The sequence below is a fragment of the Polypterus senegalus genome, chromosome 4, assembly GCF_016835505.1.
Source record: "Polypterus senegalus isolate Bchr_013 chromosome 4, ASM1683550v1, whole genome shotgun sequence".
NCBI classification, from domain to species: domain Eukaryota; kingdom Metazoa; phylum Chordata; class Cladistia; order Polypteriformes; family Polypteridae; genus Polypterus; species Polypterus senegalus.
Genome location: NC_053157.1, coordinates 151786196 through 151807039, shown reverse-complemented (window position 1 = coordinate 151807039; position 20844 = coordinate 151786196). Strand labels below are relative to the sequence as shown.

The 20844-nt window shown below is 37.3% G+C and overlaps 1 protein-coding gene across 2 annotated transcripts in view; it reads left to right on the top strand.

Annotated features, from left to right (window-relative positions):
- LOC120527736 (cytokine-dependent hematopoietic cell linker) overlaps positions 1–20844 on the top strand; it is a 97244-nt gene that overhangs the window by 17374 nt on the left and 59026 nt on the right. For both annotated transcript variants that reach the window (XM_039751498.1, XM_039751497.1), the window contains exons 2-4: positions 2256–2312; positions 10248–10297; positions 14505–14545. In XM_039751498.1, coding sequence (XP_039607432.1) covers positions 2256–2312; positions 10248–10297; positions 14505–14545 — 148 coding nt within the window. The remainder of the gene's footprint in view (positions 1–2255; positions 2313–10247; positions 10298–14504; positions 14546–20844) is intronic.

Here is a 20844-nt window from a genome sequence, read left to right as displayed (position 1 = left end):
AGGAGAATCCCAAATGTGGTCTATGAGGTTACGTATGGCAGAGAGGACAGGCTAAAGAAATGGCTGTTCATCTTCTTTAGAATGGTTATGACCTTAGCAGCTGCACATAGCCTGAAATGGTCCTACTGTACAACAACAACAACAACAATTTATTTCTTGTATAGCCCAAAAATCACACAAGGGATGCCTCAATGAGCTTTAACAGGCCCTGTTTTTTGGCAGTCCCCCAGGTTTTGACTCCATAAGAAGACAAAAAAATCCCAAAAAAACATTGTTGGGAAAAAGCTGGAGGAAATCTTGGGAAGGGCAATTCAGAGAAAGACCTCTTACCACTAAGAGTCAAAAAATAAAGTAAATACAATACACACAACAGAACGCAAGTAAGCCTTTTCACAGAGCTAGATGTTCAATCGATCATTACAACCACAGAAATACAGCAGTACAAACTACTTTGTTCTTGCACAACTCTCCTCAGCACCATGACAACTCTCAAGATAAACAGTAAGAATAAATGCAGAGGCCATCCCATATGAGGATACAGATATGTTAAAATACGTCAAAAGCAAAGTAGAAACTAATTAGTCAGTCAGTCATCTTTCAACCCGCTATATCCTAACACAGGGTCACGGGAGTCTGCTGGAGTTAATCCCAGCCAACACAGGGTGCAAGGCAGGAACAAATCCCTGGGCAGGATGCCAGCCCACCGCAGGGCACACATAAACACACACACCCACAACACACTAGGGACAATTTCAGATCACCAATGCACCTAACCTGCATGCCTTTGGACTATGGGAGGAAACCCAGGCAGACATGGGGAGAACATGCAAACTCCACGCAGGGAGGACCCAGGTCTCCTTACTGCGAGGCAGCAGCGCTACCACTGCACCACCATGCCACCCTAGAAACTAATTAACATAAATAAAAAACAACAATATCTGTCCATCAGCTAATTGTAGAACCAAGGCCAGATTGTAGAATAGAATACAGACAGGCCAAGCACAATGAGTGTCCTGGAGACCTTGGCCAACAAGCCGCTTCCCCCCATTGTCTGTTCTCAGTGCTGGGCTGGTAAGTCTGATGAAAGGACCCTTCTACCCGATGACTTCATTGCTCCTTTTTCTGAGATGACTTTCCATGGCAGGCAAACAACTTGACAGTAGAGCAATGACACCAAGTGCCTCATGAGAACACTGAGAAGAGAATCCAAATAGGGAAGGGTTAGTAACAGTTTATAAATATCGCATTATATTTTAGTACTAGTGACTAATAATAGAGATGTACTTCTGTATGTTTAGACATCTAAGAGATGTGAGCAGGCAGGTCTCCTTAATGCAAAGCAAGCAGCAAGGAGTCAGTACCTCACTGTCGCATCACTGATTATGGGTATTGCAGCAGCAGTATGTGGCAAATCTGAAATGATCTTTCAGTGAACCAGTGAACTTTTCAGCCATGGGCAACCAAATTTTTTATGGTCATCTATTTTGCATCTCAGATGAAACATTGCCTGCAGACAGGACAGAGTAGAACAGCTTGATTCATAGCGTGTGGCAATACTGCTATGCGGCATGCTTTCCTTCAACTTACCAATAGCTGTCTCTTGCTTCTAGTGACATCTGAGCCATGGTGTAATGCACAGAAAAATAAACAAATGTGCATTTTTTCTGGCAGTGGCCTAAGCTTTGAATTAAGACTTTTGACCTGACCAGACATTGCTCCATCTGGACCTAGCTGGGTAGAAGTGTGACTAATGAGCGTTTGTGTGCTTAGCAAGTTGCAATGCTTCAGTCTGCAAGACGTATTTTTTTAAGGGGGCTAAAACAATTCACACCTATTTTTTAAAGCATATGTATATGACCGATAAATCTTGTTTCTTCTTCCAGAACATGTTGCTTTTTTTCCTTTAGTGCATTTCATCATTTACTCCTCCTTCAGCCAGACTCTTGATATTTGTGCCTTTAGCACTAAAGATGTGAACGTCATTTTTATAGGTCTTGTTCTTCATTGGTAATATTAGTCAGAGTGGGTTGGTTTAGATAGACTTGGTATATTAAGATTACTCTGAAATGTGGGTTGGGCAGTGTGGGAGACAATGTAGTTGCACTCTTAATGGCAAACGGAGGGTGGTTGGAATCTTAGAAAAAATATTTTCCTTTGAGGGCAGCATATTAGAAAAAATGATCATACAAGGTGTGAAATTTACAGTGAGTTAATATTTCTTAAAATGTTTATTTTATTTCATTTTACAACTTTAGGCGGCTAAAACCAGTAGGAGGTCTGCCCAAACTGAATCTGGATTTTCACCAAAACAGGTGAGATACACTACCATCTGTAAAGCTAAGTTAAACATACCTCAATATGCATGGAGTTATGTCTTTTTCTGAGTTCTAAACCTACTTCTTGAAGTGTTAGTTTGAGCAATGTACTAAGTATTTCCTGTTGAAATTGCCTGGTAAGAAAGGTATTGAAGGTCACAAATTTACTGGGTAATCACATTATAATAACTTTGAGCGCAGTCAACGTGAATGGACTACTGCCACAGCATTCTGTCTGTTGTCTACTGCAAGTTAAATTAATTATGAAGTCAAGTGACTAAGGGTGCACAAACATTCCCCAAGAAGTTACTTTTTCAGTTGTTTTTGTTTATTAGAAAAATATTATCTTTATTGATTTTTCATCTTTGTATATGCAAATATACCTCTTGCTCTCTGCACATTATTTACACTAATGCTGCACCCATTTTTACATTTACTCATTTGGCTGATGCCTTTATCCAAGGCAACTTACAACATTTATGAATCAATTGGTTACATTTCATTTGTTTTTTTCCAATTGGAGCACAGGCAGCTGAAGTAACTTGCTTATGGTCACACAGTGTCAGAAGCAGGATTTGAACCCATAACTGCAGGGTTGGAAGTCCAAAGCCTTAAACCACTACACCGTAATAGAAGCAATGCAATTTCAAAAAGATTAAGTTCTTGGAGTTGTATGTAGAGGAGAATAATTATGATATTACAGCAATAACAGAAACCTGGCTAAATAACAATGATGGGAATGAGTATAACATAGAGGGATGCATATTTTTAGGGAAGGATAGACAAAACAGAAAAGGAGAAGGGGTTGCTGCTTATGTCAAATAGAATTTAAATGCAAGTCCTCTTCAGTTGGACAATGAGCCCCATCTTAGTGAGGACTTCTGGCTTCACCTGGAAAGCATTTATGGAAAGAGGCCTTATTTACCAGTGTGTTATAGACCGCACAATGCAGACAATAATTTCAATGCACATGCTTTCAGTAATATTAAAAAAGCAAGTTTACAGGGGGATATTATAATCGTGGGGGACTTTAACTACCTGAATATTAACTAGGATAACCTTGCAAATAGTTGAGAAGGGGAGAGGGAGGTTATATTTTACCAACATGCTGTAATTCTACAAGGAAGCAACAAAAGGATATGATCAAAGTTGAGCATGTGATATTATTTATCTGGACTTTCAGGAAGAATTTAATAAGGTACCACATAAGAGGTTGGGCATCAATCTAAAAGAACTGGGAATTCAGGATGTGGTGTTTAGTTGGGTGCAGAATTGGCTCAGACACAGGAAGCTGTGCGAGGAACCTTATCAGAACTGGTTGATATTAAGTTAGATGTTCCACAGGAGTCAGTGCTAGGGCTGCTGCTATATATAATATATACTGTATATATATTTATTTATATATAAATGATTTGGGCAGGAATATAAGTAACAAGCTGGTTAACTTTGCAGATGATACCAAGCTAGGTGGATCTGGAATTCGTTGAATCATTACAGAGGGACTTGGACATCATACAGGCTTTGTCAGATTTGTGGCAGATGAAATTTAATATAAGTAAATGTAAAGTATTACATGTAGGAAGTAAAAATGTTAAGATTGAATACACAATTCAAGATCTAAAAATAGAAAGTTCAACTTATGAGAGGGATTTAGGCGTCATAGTGGATCATTCAGAATCCATTAAGAAAGCTAACAGAAAGTTAGGTTAAATAGCATGATGTGTAGAGTACAAGTCCAAAGAGGTTATGCTCAAGTTTTATAATGTACTGGTGAAGCCTCATCTGGAGTACTGTATGCAGTTTTGGCCTCCAGGTTACAAACTAGAAAAGTCCAAAGATGAGTGACTAGGCTTATTCTAGGGCAGCAGGGGATGAATTATGAGGAAAGATTAAAAGAGCTGGACCTTTTCAGTTTAAGCAAAAGAAGATTAAGAGGAGACACAATTTAAGTGTTGAAAATTATGAAGAGAATTAGTAGAGTGCACCGAGACTGTTATTGTAAAATGGGTTCATCGAGAACAAGGGGGCACATTTTGAAACTTAAGGGTATATTTCGCACAAATATTAGGAAGTTATTCTTTACAAAAAGAACCATAGAAACATGGAGTAAATTACCAAGTAGTGTGGTAGACAGTAGGATTTTAGGGACTTTCAAAACTCGACTTGATGTTATTTTAGAAGAATTAAGAGGATAGGAGCAACGAGCTTTGTTGGGCTGAATGACCCGTTCTCATCAACATTGTTCTAATGCTCTAAACTAGGACACGTTTCTTTTAAGGCCAGTTCTATCTGGGCCCTGCAATTAGCTAGCATTAGGTTACGTTGACTGGAGAGCCAAGATGAGCGAGTGTGTGAGCATGTGCAAAAGTACTAAAAGTCCTGTTTTTATATACCTGTAGGCTGTGGCCTCATCACTTGGAACTACACTAAAATGGTTTGTTCAGATATAAATAATCTTTGCTGTTCATTCCTAAAGAACAAGAGTTGAAAAGCAATTACAATGCAAAAAATAGTTCTTCCCTAAAACATTATGTTATGGCCTACCAAAAATTCTAGGGATATATAAATAGGCCATAAACAAGTGAGAGAGAGAGAGAGACACAAACAGCTAAATAAAAACAGGCTCCATTTATTGTCAAAAAAACACAACACACAAAATATGGAGAAAATTACACAAAACAAGCAAGGCAGGAGAACCACACTAACATAGCTGTCTACCTTCACAAAGTTTGCAGCGAGATACGAACTATTTGCATTTATTACTTAGACGGCTAGCCTACAATTATGTTTCTTTAATAAGCAACCAAAAACCCAAAACCAGACAATTCCAAGCCTAACACTCCATACCCTGCTCTGTCCTTCTCCACCCACCCAGTCACTCTGACCTAAAATCCAAAGAAGCTTAATTTATAAACCTACACCCCACCCATAACCCAGGTGAGTTAATTAATAAGCAACTTAAGTGGGTAATTTGGGCAGAACCCAATTAAGGTAAACACCAAATTAGAGTAGAAAACCAAAAGTCTAGAGTAGGTCGTAACTTTAACTCAAGATCAAGTACTCTTAAACAAACTATAGTAGCTGTATTTTCAACAGGAACATCAAAACAATGCTCGGCTACCTCACCTGGCTGTATACTTCCTACATTAATAGGAGTTACAACAGCAGCTTCTGAAAGCAATGTGGGTTCTACCTCAGCACAAGTATCAGGCAATGCAACATCACCTTCCATAATACTTTCTGAAACCTCCCTGTCAAGCAATACCCCCAATGTTATTAAATTACGCTTAAGTTCAGACTTAATTTCACTTTTACTAGCATGACGGGATAATGAGATATCAAAAAAATCAGCAATAAGTAAGAGATCTGCCTTTCTACAATTATCAAGCTTATCAACAGTGGGAGCACTAGTAAACGTATCCTAATCAAAATCCATAATAACACTAAAAGTAAAAACCTGCTACAATATACAAAAATGGACCCTTCAAAATTAAAAGAATCACTTCCAATTAACCAACTAATTAAGTCCACAATACTTTATTACCAAACAATTGCTGATGTACTGAATATATTATCACTTTAAAAGGTCATCTCAAAAAAAAAATTCTTTTTGAATATACTAAAGCACTTAGAGAAAAATAAACTCAACTCCAAAGTCAACACAGGACCACCAAAATCACTCTGGCCAAAACAAAGCAAATTACAACTCAAAGTGCACAAAAATACTCAAGAAGATCCCGGACAAGCCCCCAATAAAACATGTACAAAAAATAATCAATGATGACATATTCTGCACAGCTAAAGTATTTACAATACATTATGTGCTTTAATTTCTTTCTTGATATGGTTCTTTTATATGATACATTTTCTTATCACAATGTTCCTTCTAAAATTTTAAAGTTTTAGTCACAGAATTTTACTTCATGTTCACTAGCCAAGTTAGTTGGGGATATTTGGCTGTCATTTGAAAATATATCATTTATTCACACAGAAAGATTAAGACTTGCCAAAATACTAATAAATTTCATACATCAAGATAAATATAAAATTGCTGTGCTGAAAGTGTCTAGTTAAAAAAAAAAATGGAAATGTTTTATTAAATATGCATATGCACCCTCACATATACATGTTGTTAACTTTGTTCGGCAAAAAGGGATCATCAAAGTTTTTAAACATCATATTAAAAATGCATTACATATGTTATTACATAGTGACAGAATCACAATATGTACATATATTGATATCTTTCTTTTTACCAACCTCTGTGTGCAATTTCATGAATACCTCATAATTCCTAATCCTTAATATGTTTAACACAGTCCAGAATTTCTTAAACCATGTCTGAATGTTCTACGTACTCACAAAATTCCAAATGTAAGCTTATCTTACCATAACTGTTGCTTAAGTTTCTCTATGGCATTAGCATATTGCCTTTTAGTTACTGAGTCTGTATCTTACTTTGTTGGAATCCCTCAAAACACATCAGAAACAATGCAAATGCTGTAAAAAGTCATAGATATAACATATCCTTCTGGTTGCAGTTTCAAAATGGGCTCAATTTTAATTTATCAAGCATCACAATTCTGAAAAGTCTGCATGGATTCTTAATCCATTCTAGTCATATTTGCTTTCCTGCCCACTTCATCAACACTGCATCTTGTGTACAGTGACTGGAGTTAAACACCCTATGCACTTTTTCTGTTATCATCAATCATCTTCTAATCAAAAGCTTTCCAAAAATAAAAAAAAAATGGCAAGCATCAATGAGTCAGGAAATAGAAAGAGTCCTTGCAGACCTGCTCAATGCAAACACTAACACAAACTATAATATATTAACTTCTTCACATATATGTGGCTAATGCTTCCAGATTTAGAGAAAAAACAGCAATTTATTTCTTGTACAACCTAAAAAAAGCCTCAGTGGGCTTTAACAGGCTCTGCTTTTCAACAGCCCTCCAGTTTTGAATCACTAAGAAGACAAGAAAAAAATGCATTCCTGATTCTTGAGAAAAGGAACATAAAAATGCAAATATCTATATATATAATTCACTAAGGGCACGCAAGACAGATAGCCACGCCCACCAACTCACAGAGCCCTGCTGTAAGACTATGGGATACGCTCGACAGAGCCCTGCCCGCCAACTCTAACCTTCCTCCCGTGTCATGACACACACACTGGTGCGCGCATGCATTGTTGCAATGTTACCTTTCTTGGTTGTTTAATAAATTACAGATTTTTCAAATGTTCATTTTTTTCCCTGTGCTTAAAACTCAATAATTCACTAAGGGCCTGCAAGACAGTGAGCGCAAGCAAGACAGAGAGCCACGCCCGCAAACTCACAGAGCCCCGCCTGCCAACTCTACGACCATGAGATAAGTGCGACAGAGTCCCGCCCGCCAACTCTAACTCTTCTCCCGTGTAATGGGATACGCACGACAGAGCCCCGCCCACCAACTGTAACCCTCCTCCTGCGTCCACCATTGCTCTCGAGGCATGTGCACTGCCTGCTCATGTGCCCGCATGCAACAACTCACCAAACACAGCCTCAGTCGCTTTCGTCTGTGCTACAGTCCACATGAGAGAGACACACACACACAGGTACGCGAGAGAGAGACACACACACACAGGTGCGTGAGAGACAGACACACACACAGTCACGCGAAAGAGAGAGACACACACAGGCGCGCGTGAGAGAGACACACACAGGTGCGCGTGAGAGAGACACACACACACACCCACACATAGGCATGTGCGTGCATTGCTGCAATGTTACTTTTCTTGGTGGTTTATTAAATTATGGGTTTTTCAAATGTTTGTTTTTGTCCCTGTGCTTAAAACTCATTAAAAAATTGTTTTTAGTGTGCGGTTCATAGCACTATAGCAGTGTCCAGAGGGAAAGCCAATGCAGACAAGGGGAGATTGTATGAAACATTACACTGAAGAAAGCTTGGCATACGATTTGAACCCAGGTGGCTGTGTCTGAATGGTAGTAGCACAGATCACTGTGCAACATCAAAGCTTAGGTGTGAATCATAATGCTGTAATATTCCATTTCTAGACAAAAAAGAAATGCACAAATTATCAAAGTACAAATTATAAATGTATGAAGTTTTCCACACCTATACTTGAATAGGCCACCATTTTTTACATATGATGTATTTGTATGCGGCTGTGGCTTTTTTATCCATCCATCCATTTTCCAACCCGCTGAATCCAAACACTGGGTCACGGGGGTCTGCTGGAGCCAATCCCAGCCAACACAGGGCACAAGGCAGGAACCAATCCTGGGCAGGGTGCCAGCCCACCACAGGGCTTTTTTATAGCTAAGCATAAAATTCATGGTCACATTTTAAAAGGCTGCACTATTTTTAGTAAATGTGAATAGTTTAGCATCAGTAGAATTAAAATAACTTTTTATTGCTGTATGTAGTATAATTGATGGTTTTGAACAGCAAAGAACTATTTGCACCCCCCGTTGGAATCCTAAAAACATTGCTCTTCAGAGTTCTACACTCTCTTTTACGTATCATATGTAGAATGAAAACTGCGCAGCAATAGATGTTTCATGCTCTGTGCTTGGAATGCTATGGTAGCTTTCAACAGATCCACAACAATACTTACAGACAGATAGATAAAGCCTGATTTTGAAGTATCTAAATATTGTTTTTATTATTAATAATGCTGTCATTTTATAAGCATACTTTTCTGGGTATGAAATGAGCTTCCGTTTACTTTATAATCTAGCCTCACACAATGAGGGCACATTTTGAAGATCCAGTTATTTGCATGACACCTTAGGATTGTTTAAACTGAACAGACTGATAATAGCTTGTTCTTGTTTAAATATGCTCTCCATTTAAGCTGCTGCCATTTTGTTTTTATTTGACTTTGCATATTAACTTACCAGACTCTCTAACCCTTTGCACATATTCTATTTTTTTTCAGTGTTACCCTTAGTAAACCAGGCGATACAATGGTCAGGCAGTTACCATACAGATTGAACAGCTTTTTTCAGCTTTTTTTTGAGCTTGTAATTCCTTTTTGAGTCTGCGTAGGTTTGTTCGCAGTTAGTATAATTTACTTCAGCAACCACAAAGCTTGCACATTAAGTCAATAAGTGTCTCAGAACTGGTTTAGTGTGAAAAAGAGTGACTGAGTGTTTGAATGTTTGTGACTTGTTATAGGGCAGAATTATGTCAAGGGCATGTTTTATCTTTATTCACAGAAAGGGTTCAACTGTTGGTAACTCTGTAATAAAATAATTGGGCTTAGAAGGCAGAGAGATTATTTGATTTTAGGATTTATGATATTCACTTGCAACAGAATTTCTATTGTTATTTCTGATACTATTTACTGTGTTTAAATCATTATAAACCACTAATAAGCACATCAAAACTGCACATTTTACTTGAGTTTAATTAATTAAACAGAACTAAAATGCTATTGTGAAGCGTGTGCTTCATTTTCAAACAGCACATACAAGACAGCATTTCAATGTACTATGTACGCGTGACAATAATGACCATACAAAATAGCAAAAGTTACTGAGCCTCTGTGTGAGCTAAGCTTTAAAGAGTAAGTTATTTTAGGCAATTGTTTGTTTTTTTTTTTTGCAGTAAAGCATTCTGCAGAAACAGTAGCACTGATCACATTATCAGATGTTTTAGTTGAAGGCTGACTTTTTGTCAAGCTGTGTTGCAAGCAAGTTTCTGGTTAGAAGCTACATGTTTTGAAATCTCATATGTTATCATACTTGACTTCTTTCACAGTCCTACAAGTAACAGTTATGCAGTAATGCAGCATTAGCTATTAAAATGTACATTTCTTAAAAATAAGCAAAAATAGCTATACTCGAACCAAAGGTAAAAGAAAAAGCACCAGTGGTTTATGCAATACTGTATAAAAAAAATGTCTTTTTATTTTCGGAGCAGGTCCTGGTCACAGTTGCACTCCTCATTAGAAGACTTTAACTATAACAGAGGTGAGACTTTTGACATATGTTTAAAATGTTGTGCAATTAAATCTAGAAATTATTTAAAAATTAATTTCAGTCATATGCATTTCTTTATATCCAATAAGGAATATGCCAATCAAATTTAAAACAATTGTATTTTTTGATTGTCCTCAGTTTTGTTTGAATGACCAGCTCACCTCATGCAAGAACTCAGTGTTCCATGGGCTGTTTTTGTGATATTTACTGAAGATATTAATTTTCCTCTTCTCAGGTGCAAGTAAACTGTTGAAATATGTTATTTGCAATTTTATGTGTGCTTGACTTCTTACACATTTTACAGGTTGTTAGTGGTCTAGCTGGTTGGCATTACCAGCCATGTAAAATTCTTATATAAAAGTCCATTATATAAAATTAAACTGTTGTTCATCTCATTAAAATACACATTTTATTATCATACATTTAACACTAGAATCCCTGAAGCCTACAAAAAAACTTGTAATCCCGGGCCACCTTAAATTCCTTCGCACCTCACCATCAGTGTCTTTTATTTTGCAAATGTGTCGATCAGCACAAGCAGCAAGCAGCTCACTGTACCCCTGCCAGAGCTGAAATCAGTCGCAAAATTCTGAAACTCAGGTGTGTTTATGTGGGTGTGAGGTGCCTAGAGTTGTATAGAGTACAGTTGTGCTTGAAAGTTTGTGAACCCTTTCGAATTTTCTATATTTCTGCATAAAACATCATCGGATTTTTACTCAAGTCCTAAAAGTAGATACAGAGAAACCAGCTAAACAAAAGAGACAAAAATATTATACTTGGTCATTTATTTATTGAGGAAAATGATCGAATATTACATATCTGTGAGTGGCAAAAGTATGTGAACCTCTAGGATTAGCAGTTAGTTTGAAGGTGAAATCAGAGTCAGGTGTTTTCAATCAATGGGATGACAATGAGGTATGAGTGGGCACCCTGTGTTATTTAAAGAACAGGGATCTATCAAAGTCTGCTCTTCACAACACATGTTTGTGGAAGTGTTTTATGGCACGAACAAAGGAGATTTTTGAGGACTTCAGAAAAAGAGTTTTTGATGCTCATCAGGCTGGAAAAGGTTACAAAACCGTCTCTGAAGAGTGTGGACTCCACCAATCCACAGTCAGACAGATTGTGTACAAATGGAGGAAATTCAAGACCATTGTTACCCTCCCCAGAAGTGGTCAACCAACAAAGATCACTCCAAGAGCAAGGCGTGTAATAGTCGGCGAGGTCACAAAGGAACCCAGGGTAACTGCAACGCAACTGAAGGCCTCTCTGACATTGGCTAATGTTCATGGTCATGAGTCCACCATCAGGAGAACACTGAACAACAATGGTGTGCATGGCAGGGTTGTAAGGAGAAAGCCACTGCTCTTCAAATAAATAATTGCTGCTCGTCTGCAGTTTGCTAAAGATCACATGGACAAACTAGAAGGCTATTGGAAGAATGTTTTGTGGATGGATGAGACCAAAATAGAACTTTTTGGTTTAAATGAAAAGCGTTATGTTTGGAGAAAGGAAAACACTGCATTCCAGCATAAGAACCTTATCCCATCTGTGAAACATGGTGGTGGTAGTATTATGGTTTGGGCCTGTTTTGCTGCATCTGGGCCAGGACGGCTTGCCTTCATTGATGGAACAATGACTTCTCAATTACAGTATATCAGAGAATTCTAAAGGAAAATGTCAGGACATCTGTCCATGAACTGAATCTCAAGAGAAGGTGAGTCATGCAGCAAGACAACGACCCTAAGCACACAAGTCGTTATAGCAAAGAATGGTTAAAGAAGAATAAAGTTAATGTTTTGGAATGGCCAAGTCAAAGTCCTAACCTTAATCCAATCGAAATGTTGTGGAAGGACCTGAAGTGAGCAGTTAATATGAGGAAACCCACCAACATCCCAGAGCTGAAGCTGTGCTGTATGGATGAAAGGGCTACAGTTCCTCCAAGCCAGTGTGCAGGAATGATCAAAAGTTACCGGAAACATTTAGTTGCAGTTATTGCTGCAAAGGGGGGTCACACCAGATACTGAAAGCAAACGTTCACATACTTTTTGCCACTCACAAATATGAAATATTCAATTAATTTCCTTAATAAATAAATGACCGAGTATAATATTTTTGTCTCATTTGTTTAACTGGTTTCTCTTTATCTACTTTTAAAACTTGAGTGAAAATCTGATGATATTTTAGGTCATATTTATGCAGAAATATAGAAAATTCTAAAGGGTTCACAAACTTTCAAGCACAATTGTAAATAATATAGTGTATTGTTATTTGGAATACATGCATTTCATGTGTGTTCCATGTCAACAAAGATCTGGTTAAGTGTAGGATGAAAGGAAATGTGAGGCAAGAAATGCTGAATGCATACCTAAAACAGAAACTTTTTCCATGTTATACTAATAATGACATGAAGTGTATAATGTGTGAAGACTTTAGTCCAAATATCAAATAAACATGTGTGCTTGTATTCAAGAATATAACCAAAGAAGCAAAATCATTCATTTTACTTGCTGTTGTCAATAACTTAAAAAGCCAAGCTCAAATATCAATCGACAGACATTTGATATGTATTCTTGGATGGTAAAGAGGTAAGAACTGCTGTCTTCTAACCAAAAGGGTCTGGGTTTGAATCCAGGCATTCCACATTTTAAGTAGTGAACTGATATTATTAATATTCACTATAATCAGCTTATTCTAAAGTGTTGTCTTTAATGGTTTGTAATATTTAATAAATACAAACAAAACAGTTGTCAAAGTTTTGTTACATAGCAGTAAGAAAGTGATTAATATATACGCCAAGGTGGCCCCCAATCTAATGTTCAATTCTTATTCAAACAGACCAGTTCAACCTTTTTTCAGCAACTGTTATTTTTAAATGTAAAACCACATGACAATATTAAAAAGACATATTTGCTGCCTGTGATTCTCTAAGCATGACAGATTGCTTAACACAAAATATTAATTCTTACATAACAGCTTAGTAATTCAGTAATAAACACAGTAATAAAAGTTCATTGCATAAAGTAGAATTGAATATGTTTCTATTCTGTAGATACTTTAACTGTAACTAGGTCCTTTTGGTTATAGGTGGCTCAGATATCATTGGGATCCAGTCCTTAGGTTATAACAACCTTTGTATGGCAATGTAATTTTGTAAAAGGATATTATTTGTTTGGTTGAAAGTAGCAGTAACTCATTACAGAGTTCCAAATTGCCTCTGGAAGAAACATCAGCATAAGAACTATGCATTGGGACCTTCATGAAATGGGTTTCCATGGACGAGAAACTGTACACATGCCCAAGATCACCATGCTCAATGTTAAGCATCAGATAGAGTGGCTTTAAGTCACACTGCTATTGGACTCTGAAGCACTGGAAAGATGTTCTTTGTTGTGATGAATCATGCTTCACTATCTAGCAGTCTGATATACTAATCTGGGTTTGGTAGATGCTAAGAGAATGCTACCTTCCTGACTCCATTGTGCCTACTGTAAAGTTCGGTAGAGGATGGATAATGGTCTGAAGCTGTATGCCAGGGCTTTGCCTTAGGCACCTTGGTTCCAGTGAAGGATGCTGTTAATGTTATGGCATACAAAGACATTTTAGAAAATTGTACAAATTATTCAAATTCCCACATTCATACTCCAAAATCTTGAGGAAAGCCTTCCCAGAAGAGTGGAGACTATTATAGCTGCAAAAAAGTGGTCAACTCTTAATTAATACCCACTGTTTTGGAATGAGATGTTTAACATGTTTATATTGGGGCGATGGAGAGGTGTTCCCAGACTTTTGATCATATAATGAAATAATGGTTAATTAAATCAAATATTCATTTGACTACCAGAGTCTTATTCATACACATGGTAACACCTGATCTGCCTTGGAGTGAATGTGTCATCATTCATTTTTGACCTAATACAGGTATAAGACATCTTCTGTTGAAGTACAACTGTATTTTCTTGCTTGCAACGAGATCCATTTCAGAATGTGGCATTTCTAGGACAAGATCAATCTGGACTCTAAAATAATTGCAAACAATGTGTCTCTTTGATTATATGGCATGATCTTTCTCTGTTTATGCTTCACTATTATATTTTGTGTTTATGCTCTTAGGTGGACATAAATTGAACTGAATGATATGTCTGAAATGATACTCTGAGAAGCGATATTATAATAATAGTAATGTTTCATGTTTCAGATCCAGTTGTAGGAAATAGCTATGCACCTGCAAAAATAATGGTAAGTACCTGACAACTTATAAATTCCATGTTATATAACTTGCATGTTTGTTAACTTCTTTTATTTTTTTTCTTTCTTTAGTAACATTGTGAAATCTTTTCTTTTAATTTTTTCACATTGTATATGTAATATCAAATTTTACAAATATTGCTATCATTACACAACACATTTTAAAGATACTTTCAAACTGTATCAATTAAATTTGTATTATTATAAGATGCAGAAGTGTGTGATTACAGTGTTTATCATAATTATGTTAGTAAAATATATTTTCTAAAAGTGCTCCAAATGACATGAAAGGGGACTTACATTGTATGTGCTATACTGTAAATTTGGTTTGTAATATTTAAATAATAGTAGGTAACAGCAAGTGAGCATAAATGTTATATTTGATAGCTATCAGAAAGGAATATTTTATTATTGTTTCACTGCAGGTTGTTCTTCGAAAAAATTATTGAAACTACAACTGTGACTACATAGTTCAAAGTATAGAAACTGTTTGTTTCACTATTACAAATTCATATTATATTTTTAACAGATTTATTAAGTCACAATGCAGGCTGGCTCTATAAAGGCAACCTCCTTAATATCTTCATTTAATTTAATAATATAATTTTACCTTTTTTGAATAAATGCGAGAAAGACAGAAAAACAGTTGGGGTTTTCTAAGATGTGCTGTTTAATATCCAGGCTGTTGAAATAAAATTTCTAAGACAAAAAAAAAAAGAAAGATTAATCTTGCCAAGCTCACTTACTCTCACAAGGGTTTGGTGCTTCTTGCGGCTGTCTGACCTCCATTGAAGCAGGTTTAGCAATGAACTCCGACTTCCGCTGGGATATGGGTTTGTATAGGATCAGCAACAGAAAGACAGAGTTTTCAGAGGCATGGCTGAAGTGATGTTAGTTCTTATCTTGGGTCTTCTCAAAGTTTCAGGTGGAAATGGAGAAATACAGTGGTGTGAAAAACTATTTGCCCCCTTCCTGATTTCTTATTCTTTTGCATGTTTGTCACACAAAATGTTTATGATCATCAAACACATTTAACCATTAGTCAAATATAACACAAGTAAACACAAAATGCAGTTTTTAAATGATGGTTTTATTATTTAGGGAGAAAAAATCCAAACCTACATGGCCCTGTGTGAAAAAGTAATTGCCCCCTGAACCTAATAACTGGTTGGGCCACCCTTAGCAGCAATAACTGCAATCAAGCATTTGCGATAACTTGCAATGAGTCTTTTACAGCGCTCTGGAGGAATTTTGGCCCACTCATCTTTGTAGAATTGTTGTAATTCAGCTTTATTTGAGGGTTTTCTAGCATGAACCGCCTTTTTAAGGTCATGCCATAGCATCTCAATTGGATTCAGGTCAGGACTTTGACTAGGCCACTCCAAAGTCTTCATTTTGTTTTTCTTCAGCCATTCAGAGGTGGATTTGCTGGTGTGTTTTGGGTCATTGTCCTGTTGCAGCACCCAAGATCGCTTCAGCTTGAGCTGACGAACAGATGGCCGGACATTTTCCTTCAGGATTTTTTGGTAGACAGTAGAATTCATGGTTCCATCTATCACAGCAAGCCTTCCAGGTCCTGAAGCAGCAAGACAACCCCAGACCATCACACTACCACCACCATATTTTACTGTTGGTATGATGTTCTTTTTCTGAAATGCTGTGTTCCTTTTACGCCAGATGTAACGGGACATTTGCCTTCCAAAAGTTCAACTTTTGTCTCATCAGTCCACAAGGTATTTTTCCAAAAGTCTTGGCAATCATTGAGATGTTTCTTAGCAAAATTGAGACGAACCCTAATGTTCTTTTTGCTTAAAAGTGGTTTGCGTCTTAGAAATCCGCCATGCAGGCCGTTTTTGCCCAGTCTCTTTCTTATGGTGGAGTCGTGAACACTGACTTTAATTGAGGCAAGTGAGGCCTGCAGTTCTTTAGACGTTGTCCTGGGGTCTTTTGTGACCTCTCTGATGAGTCGTCTCTGCGCTCTTGGGGTAATTTTGGTCAGCCGGCCACTCCTGGGAAGGTTCACCACTGTTCCATGTTTTTGCCATTTGTGGATAATGGCTCTCACTGTGGTTCGCTGGAGTCCCAAAGCTTTAGAAATGGCTTTATAACCTTTACCAGACTGATAGATCTCAATTACTTCTGTTCTCATTTGTTCCTGAATTTCTTTGGATCTTGGCATGATGTCTAGCTTTTGAGGTGCTTTTGGTCTACTTCTCTGTGTCAGGCAGCTCCTATTTAAGTGATTTCTTGATTGAAACAGGTGTGGCAGTAATCAGGCCTGGGGGTGGCTATGGAAATTGAACTTGAATTTTTTAACAAGGGGGCAATTACTTTTTCACACAGGGCCATGTAGGTTTGGATTCTTTTTCTCCCTAAATAATAAAAACCATCATTTAAAAACTGCATTTTGTGTTTACTTGTGTTATATTTGACTAATGGTTAAATGTGTTTGATGATCAGAAACATTTTGTGACAAACATGCAAAAGAATAAGAAATCAGGAAGGGGGCAAATAGTTTTTCACACCACTGTAGTTAGAGACTGTGTATCCTGCTTATTTGACCCCTTAGTCTATTTTAGGATATTCATCCATGCTGCTTATAAGAAAGGGTGTCTCTTTTCCAATGCTCACACTGTGGTAAAGAAATGGCAATCTACCTACAACATGCCCTGAATCTATTCATTACTTTGGGCACCGAAGATGGTCTGATAAAGTGTAACAGTTTTAAACAAAGCAAAATCTAATAGAATATACAAGTAATAACAAAAAAAACAATTAATAATATAAAAATATCAATAAATCATAGCAACTGAAAGCCAAAGTCTGACCTTCCAAAGAGGAATACACTTTCAATAAGCATATAAAAGTCAAATTACTGCTGCAGGTATAGCATCAGTGTGAGGAAGTGTATTATTTGCATTATAACTAACAGCAGCAGTTATAAACAATTCAAAGAAGATACAACCTTTGTGGGTTTTTGCAGTCTTTATTCAGTCCCAGATGGCCCAATTCCTTAATGGCAGATTATATACCCTTAAACGAAAAATCAAAAGAAAGATTTCTTGCCAGAGAGAGAGAGAGCACATTTTTCAAGCAGATAAGCAGCACATAAAAGGTGTCCATTTTCATAATTTAGCTTAATGCTTTACACAAGTCAGAAGAGCAATCAAAGTGAAAGCTTCATTTTTACAACAAATCATCATCAGAACTAACCTAAACTAAGAGAGGCTTTTTAAAAAATCTAGTAAAAGGAAACTACTCTCTCTCTCCCCTTTTTGCCTAGATAAGTGCACAAACCTGGCTTTCCTTTTGTTAGCAAAGCATACACTTTCTCAAAACACTGAACATGGCAGCTGGCTATAAAGATCCTCATTTGCATGATGCAAAGTCAGCTCATACTATGGGTGATTCATTCCTTGGTTGATGCCATCTGTCAGTGCCAATACAGACCCCTCCCTTTAAAGTCACTCTCCCAAGCAACCACTTCCAACTCTTTGAAATGGCAGTGTGATCTCCTTTTCTGCTGCAGTCATGTGGCCAGTGACAAAAATACATCAGGAGGGCTCTTGAGCACTTTGTTATCAGGTGGCACAGCAGGGATGTTGAATGCTGCACTGTCATGCAGTTCAGCAGAGGTGTTAAACACTGCATGTCTGATGATCTGTCCATTATAAGTGAGTAGGCGAACCTCCTTGTGTGGAGCTGCAGATGTACCAGTCAAGTGCCAATATGGATCATTTGCTCTTTACATGGGTCTTTTGAGTGGATTGTGATCATTAAAAGAACTGCTCGCTGTTGCCATACTTGTTAGAATTCTGTTTGCAACTTTGTAGGCTCCTTTGGCTCATGCCACTTGTCAGTGCCGTTACAATACAATACTTAGTAGTTCTTGTTAGGATACTCCCTTCAGTCATAGTGGAATCAGTTAATTTCCTGTACATATTTAGGTGCATAGTGTTCTACCTAAAACACACAGACACACATAGATTTTGTTGGTTGAGCCTCAGATATAAAGTGAGAATTTCATTGTTGAATAATGAAAGCCAATTGAGGTGCCTGAGCACAATATGTCTGAGCAGCATTGACTGAGCATAACATGTTTGTGCAATGTGCTAAAGAGTAATAGAATGTACAGGAAGTTATGAAAATCATTGCCAATATTAATACGATTTACTGCTGGATTTTGTTGCTCAGGTTAAAACAGTACCCTCTCCTACATAAAGCTTGACCTTCAGTTTTAAATATTTCATATATTTAATGAAATATCAGCAAAGTGAAGGCAGCTGGGCTTGAAATTTTAATCAATTAAGATCCAAGTCCTTGTATTAGTGTTCACTTGTATATGTTTAAAGGGTCATTATTTTATTAAACATAGAAACAGAGAAAAAGTGCAAGAACAAGCTATTCTATTGTATTGTATTGAGGCTTGCATAAATATTTGAAACATTATTTGGAAGTCAAATTTAGAAATATTTAAAACATTTGACATTGATTTCATTATGTTTATGTTATTTCTCATAAAACATTTGTGTAGTAGATAATTGCAAACAAATAAATCTTCACAGACAGCTAAAACAAGCAAAACACATTTAGCATTAACACTTTAACAGTATTATATGTGAATACATACATTATTTTTGCACTTGCCAAACTAATGCTCAGAGAATATAAAATAAAATCATGTGAGCTTCAGTCTGGGGCCAAGATTTAGTTACTTACTTCCTACAGCCTAAAGTCACAAGTACACTGCAGAGCTTCCTGTGTTTGAGCGACACGGGCATGCTCAAAAAATACACGTGTAATGCCACGAAAAGTGCATGCAGACACTTCAGTTCGAAAGCATTGGTACGAGAATGCAGTCAGACTTTTTTTTAGGGCACATACACCGTCCAGATGTAAACACTAGTGTGGAGAGTTGCTTGCGAACTGAAAAGTCTGTAGCTGCAGGTGGAAGCTGCCGTCGCTGTACTTTGTATATAAGAGCCAGATCGAATGTTATTTACTTATTTACCTTGGTTTATTTACCTACTTCCTACAATGTAAAGTCACAAGTATAGCGGGTCTTTATGTGAAAACAGCAGTGTCAGATGGGTAGGGTAGGACTGTGAATGAAACTGAGAGAATGAAACTGAATACAAAAAAACAAAGCTAACCTTTACAAGTATCATACATTTACACCGGCTGTTACAGACTGAAATCAAATGTATGTTATTATTCTACAATAGTAAGAATAAAAGCAGCTCACTTCTCAAAACAGACTCGTCGGGGATCAAACCAGTGAAGTTTTGATTACCAGTCAACAGTTGATACCATTGCGCCACCATTGGTGGTAGTCACAAGGCAGACAGGAAGAGAGCAGATAACAGAGTCTGAGGAGCTGGTTTTACAGAGGAAGCACCAGCCAAGAGAGAGTGAGACACACAAGGACACTGAAGAACAATATAAGAAGAACAATGAGATTTCAACTTAAGTTGCAATGGCTGTAATTACATACTTTCTATAGTTTAATATTAGGGTTTCACATCAACTGTGGTGGTGATGGTGGTGGTTAGTTCTCATTCTCTTGCAGGACTACTTTAATTTAGATGGATTTAGGTAGGTTTTTAACTATGAAATGCTCATTTTAGGTCCTGCCTTGGGTTTAGGTCTGGACTTTGACTGGGTCAGTCCAAAATTTGAATTTTTCTTCTTTGCTGCAATTCTGATTTCAAACTTCCTTTATGTTTTGAATCATTGTGTTGCTGCATGACCAAAATACTTCAGCTTTAGGTCACAGATGGATGACTGGAAAATGTCCTTAGGAATTTTGTGATGCAGAGCAGAATTATTTTTTTTTTAATGATAGATCAGAGGTCACTAACAGGCGGACCGCGGTCCGGGTCCAGACCTAGAAGCTGTCTCATACGGACCCAGACTTACAGCCAAAACAGAAGGTTATGATTTAAAACATGACAGGGCGCTTCTGTTTTATCCAGAGCAGCTTTTGTAGTCTTTACGGTAATGTTTTAGTGGATGAGGAAATGCACAGACCAATTGTATGCGCAGGTCTGAGGAAAGTAGCCTTGTACATCTTGACCATGTTTGGCTCCACACACAACTGCGAGGCAGTTTTCTCCACAATGAACATAATCAAAACTAAATATCGTTACAGGCTCACTAATGAACATCTCCACATCTCTATGAGAATGGCTCTGACTCCATTCAAGCCTAGGTTTAAAATCCTGGCAGGACAAGCTAGAGCTCAATTCTCTCACTGAGCAAAAAAGTGGGGAGATGAATATAAGAGGGGA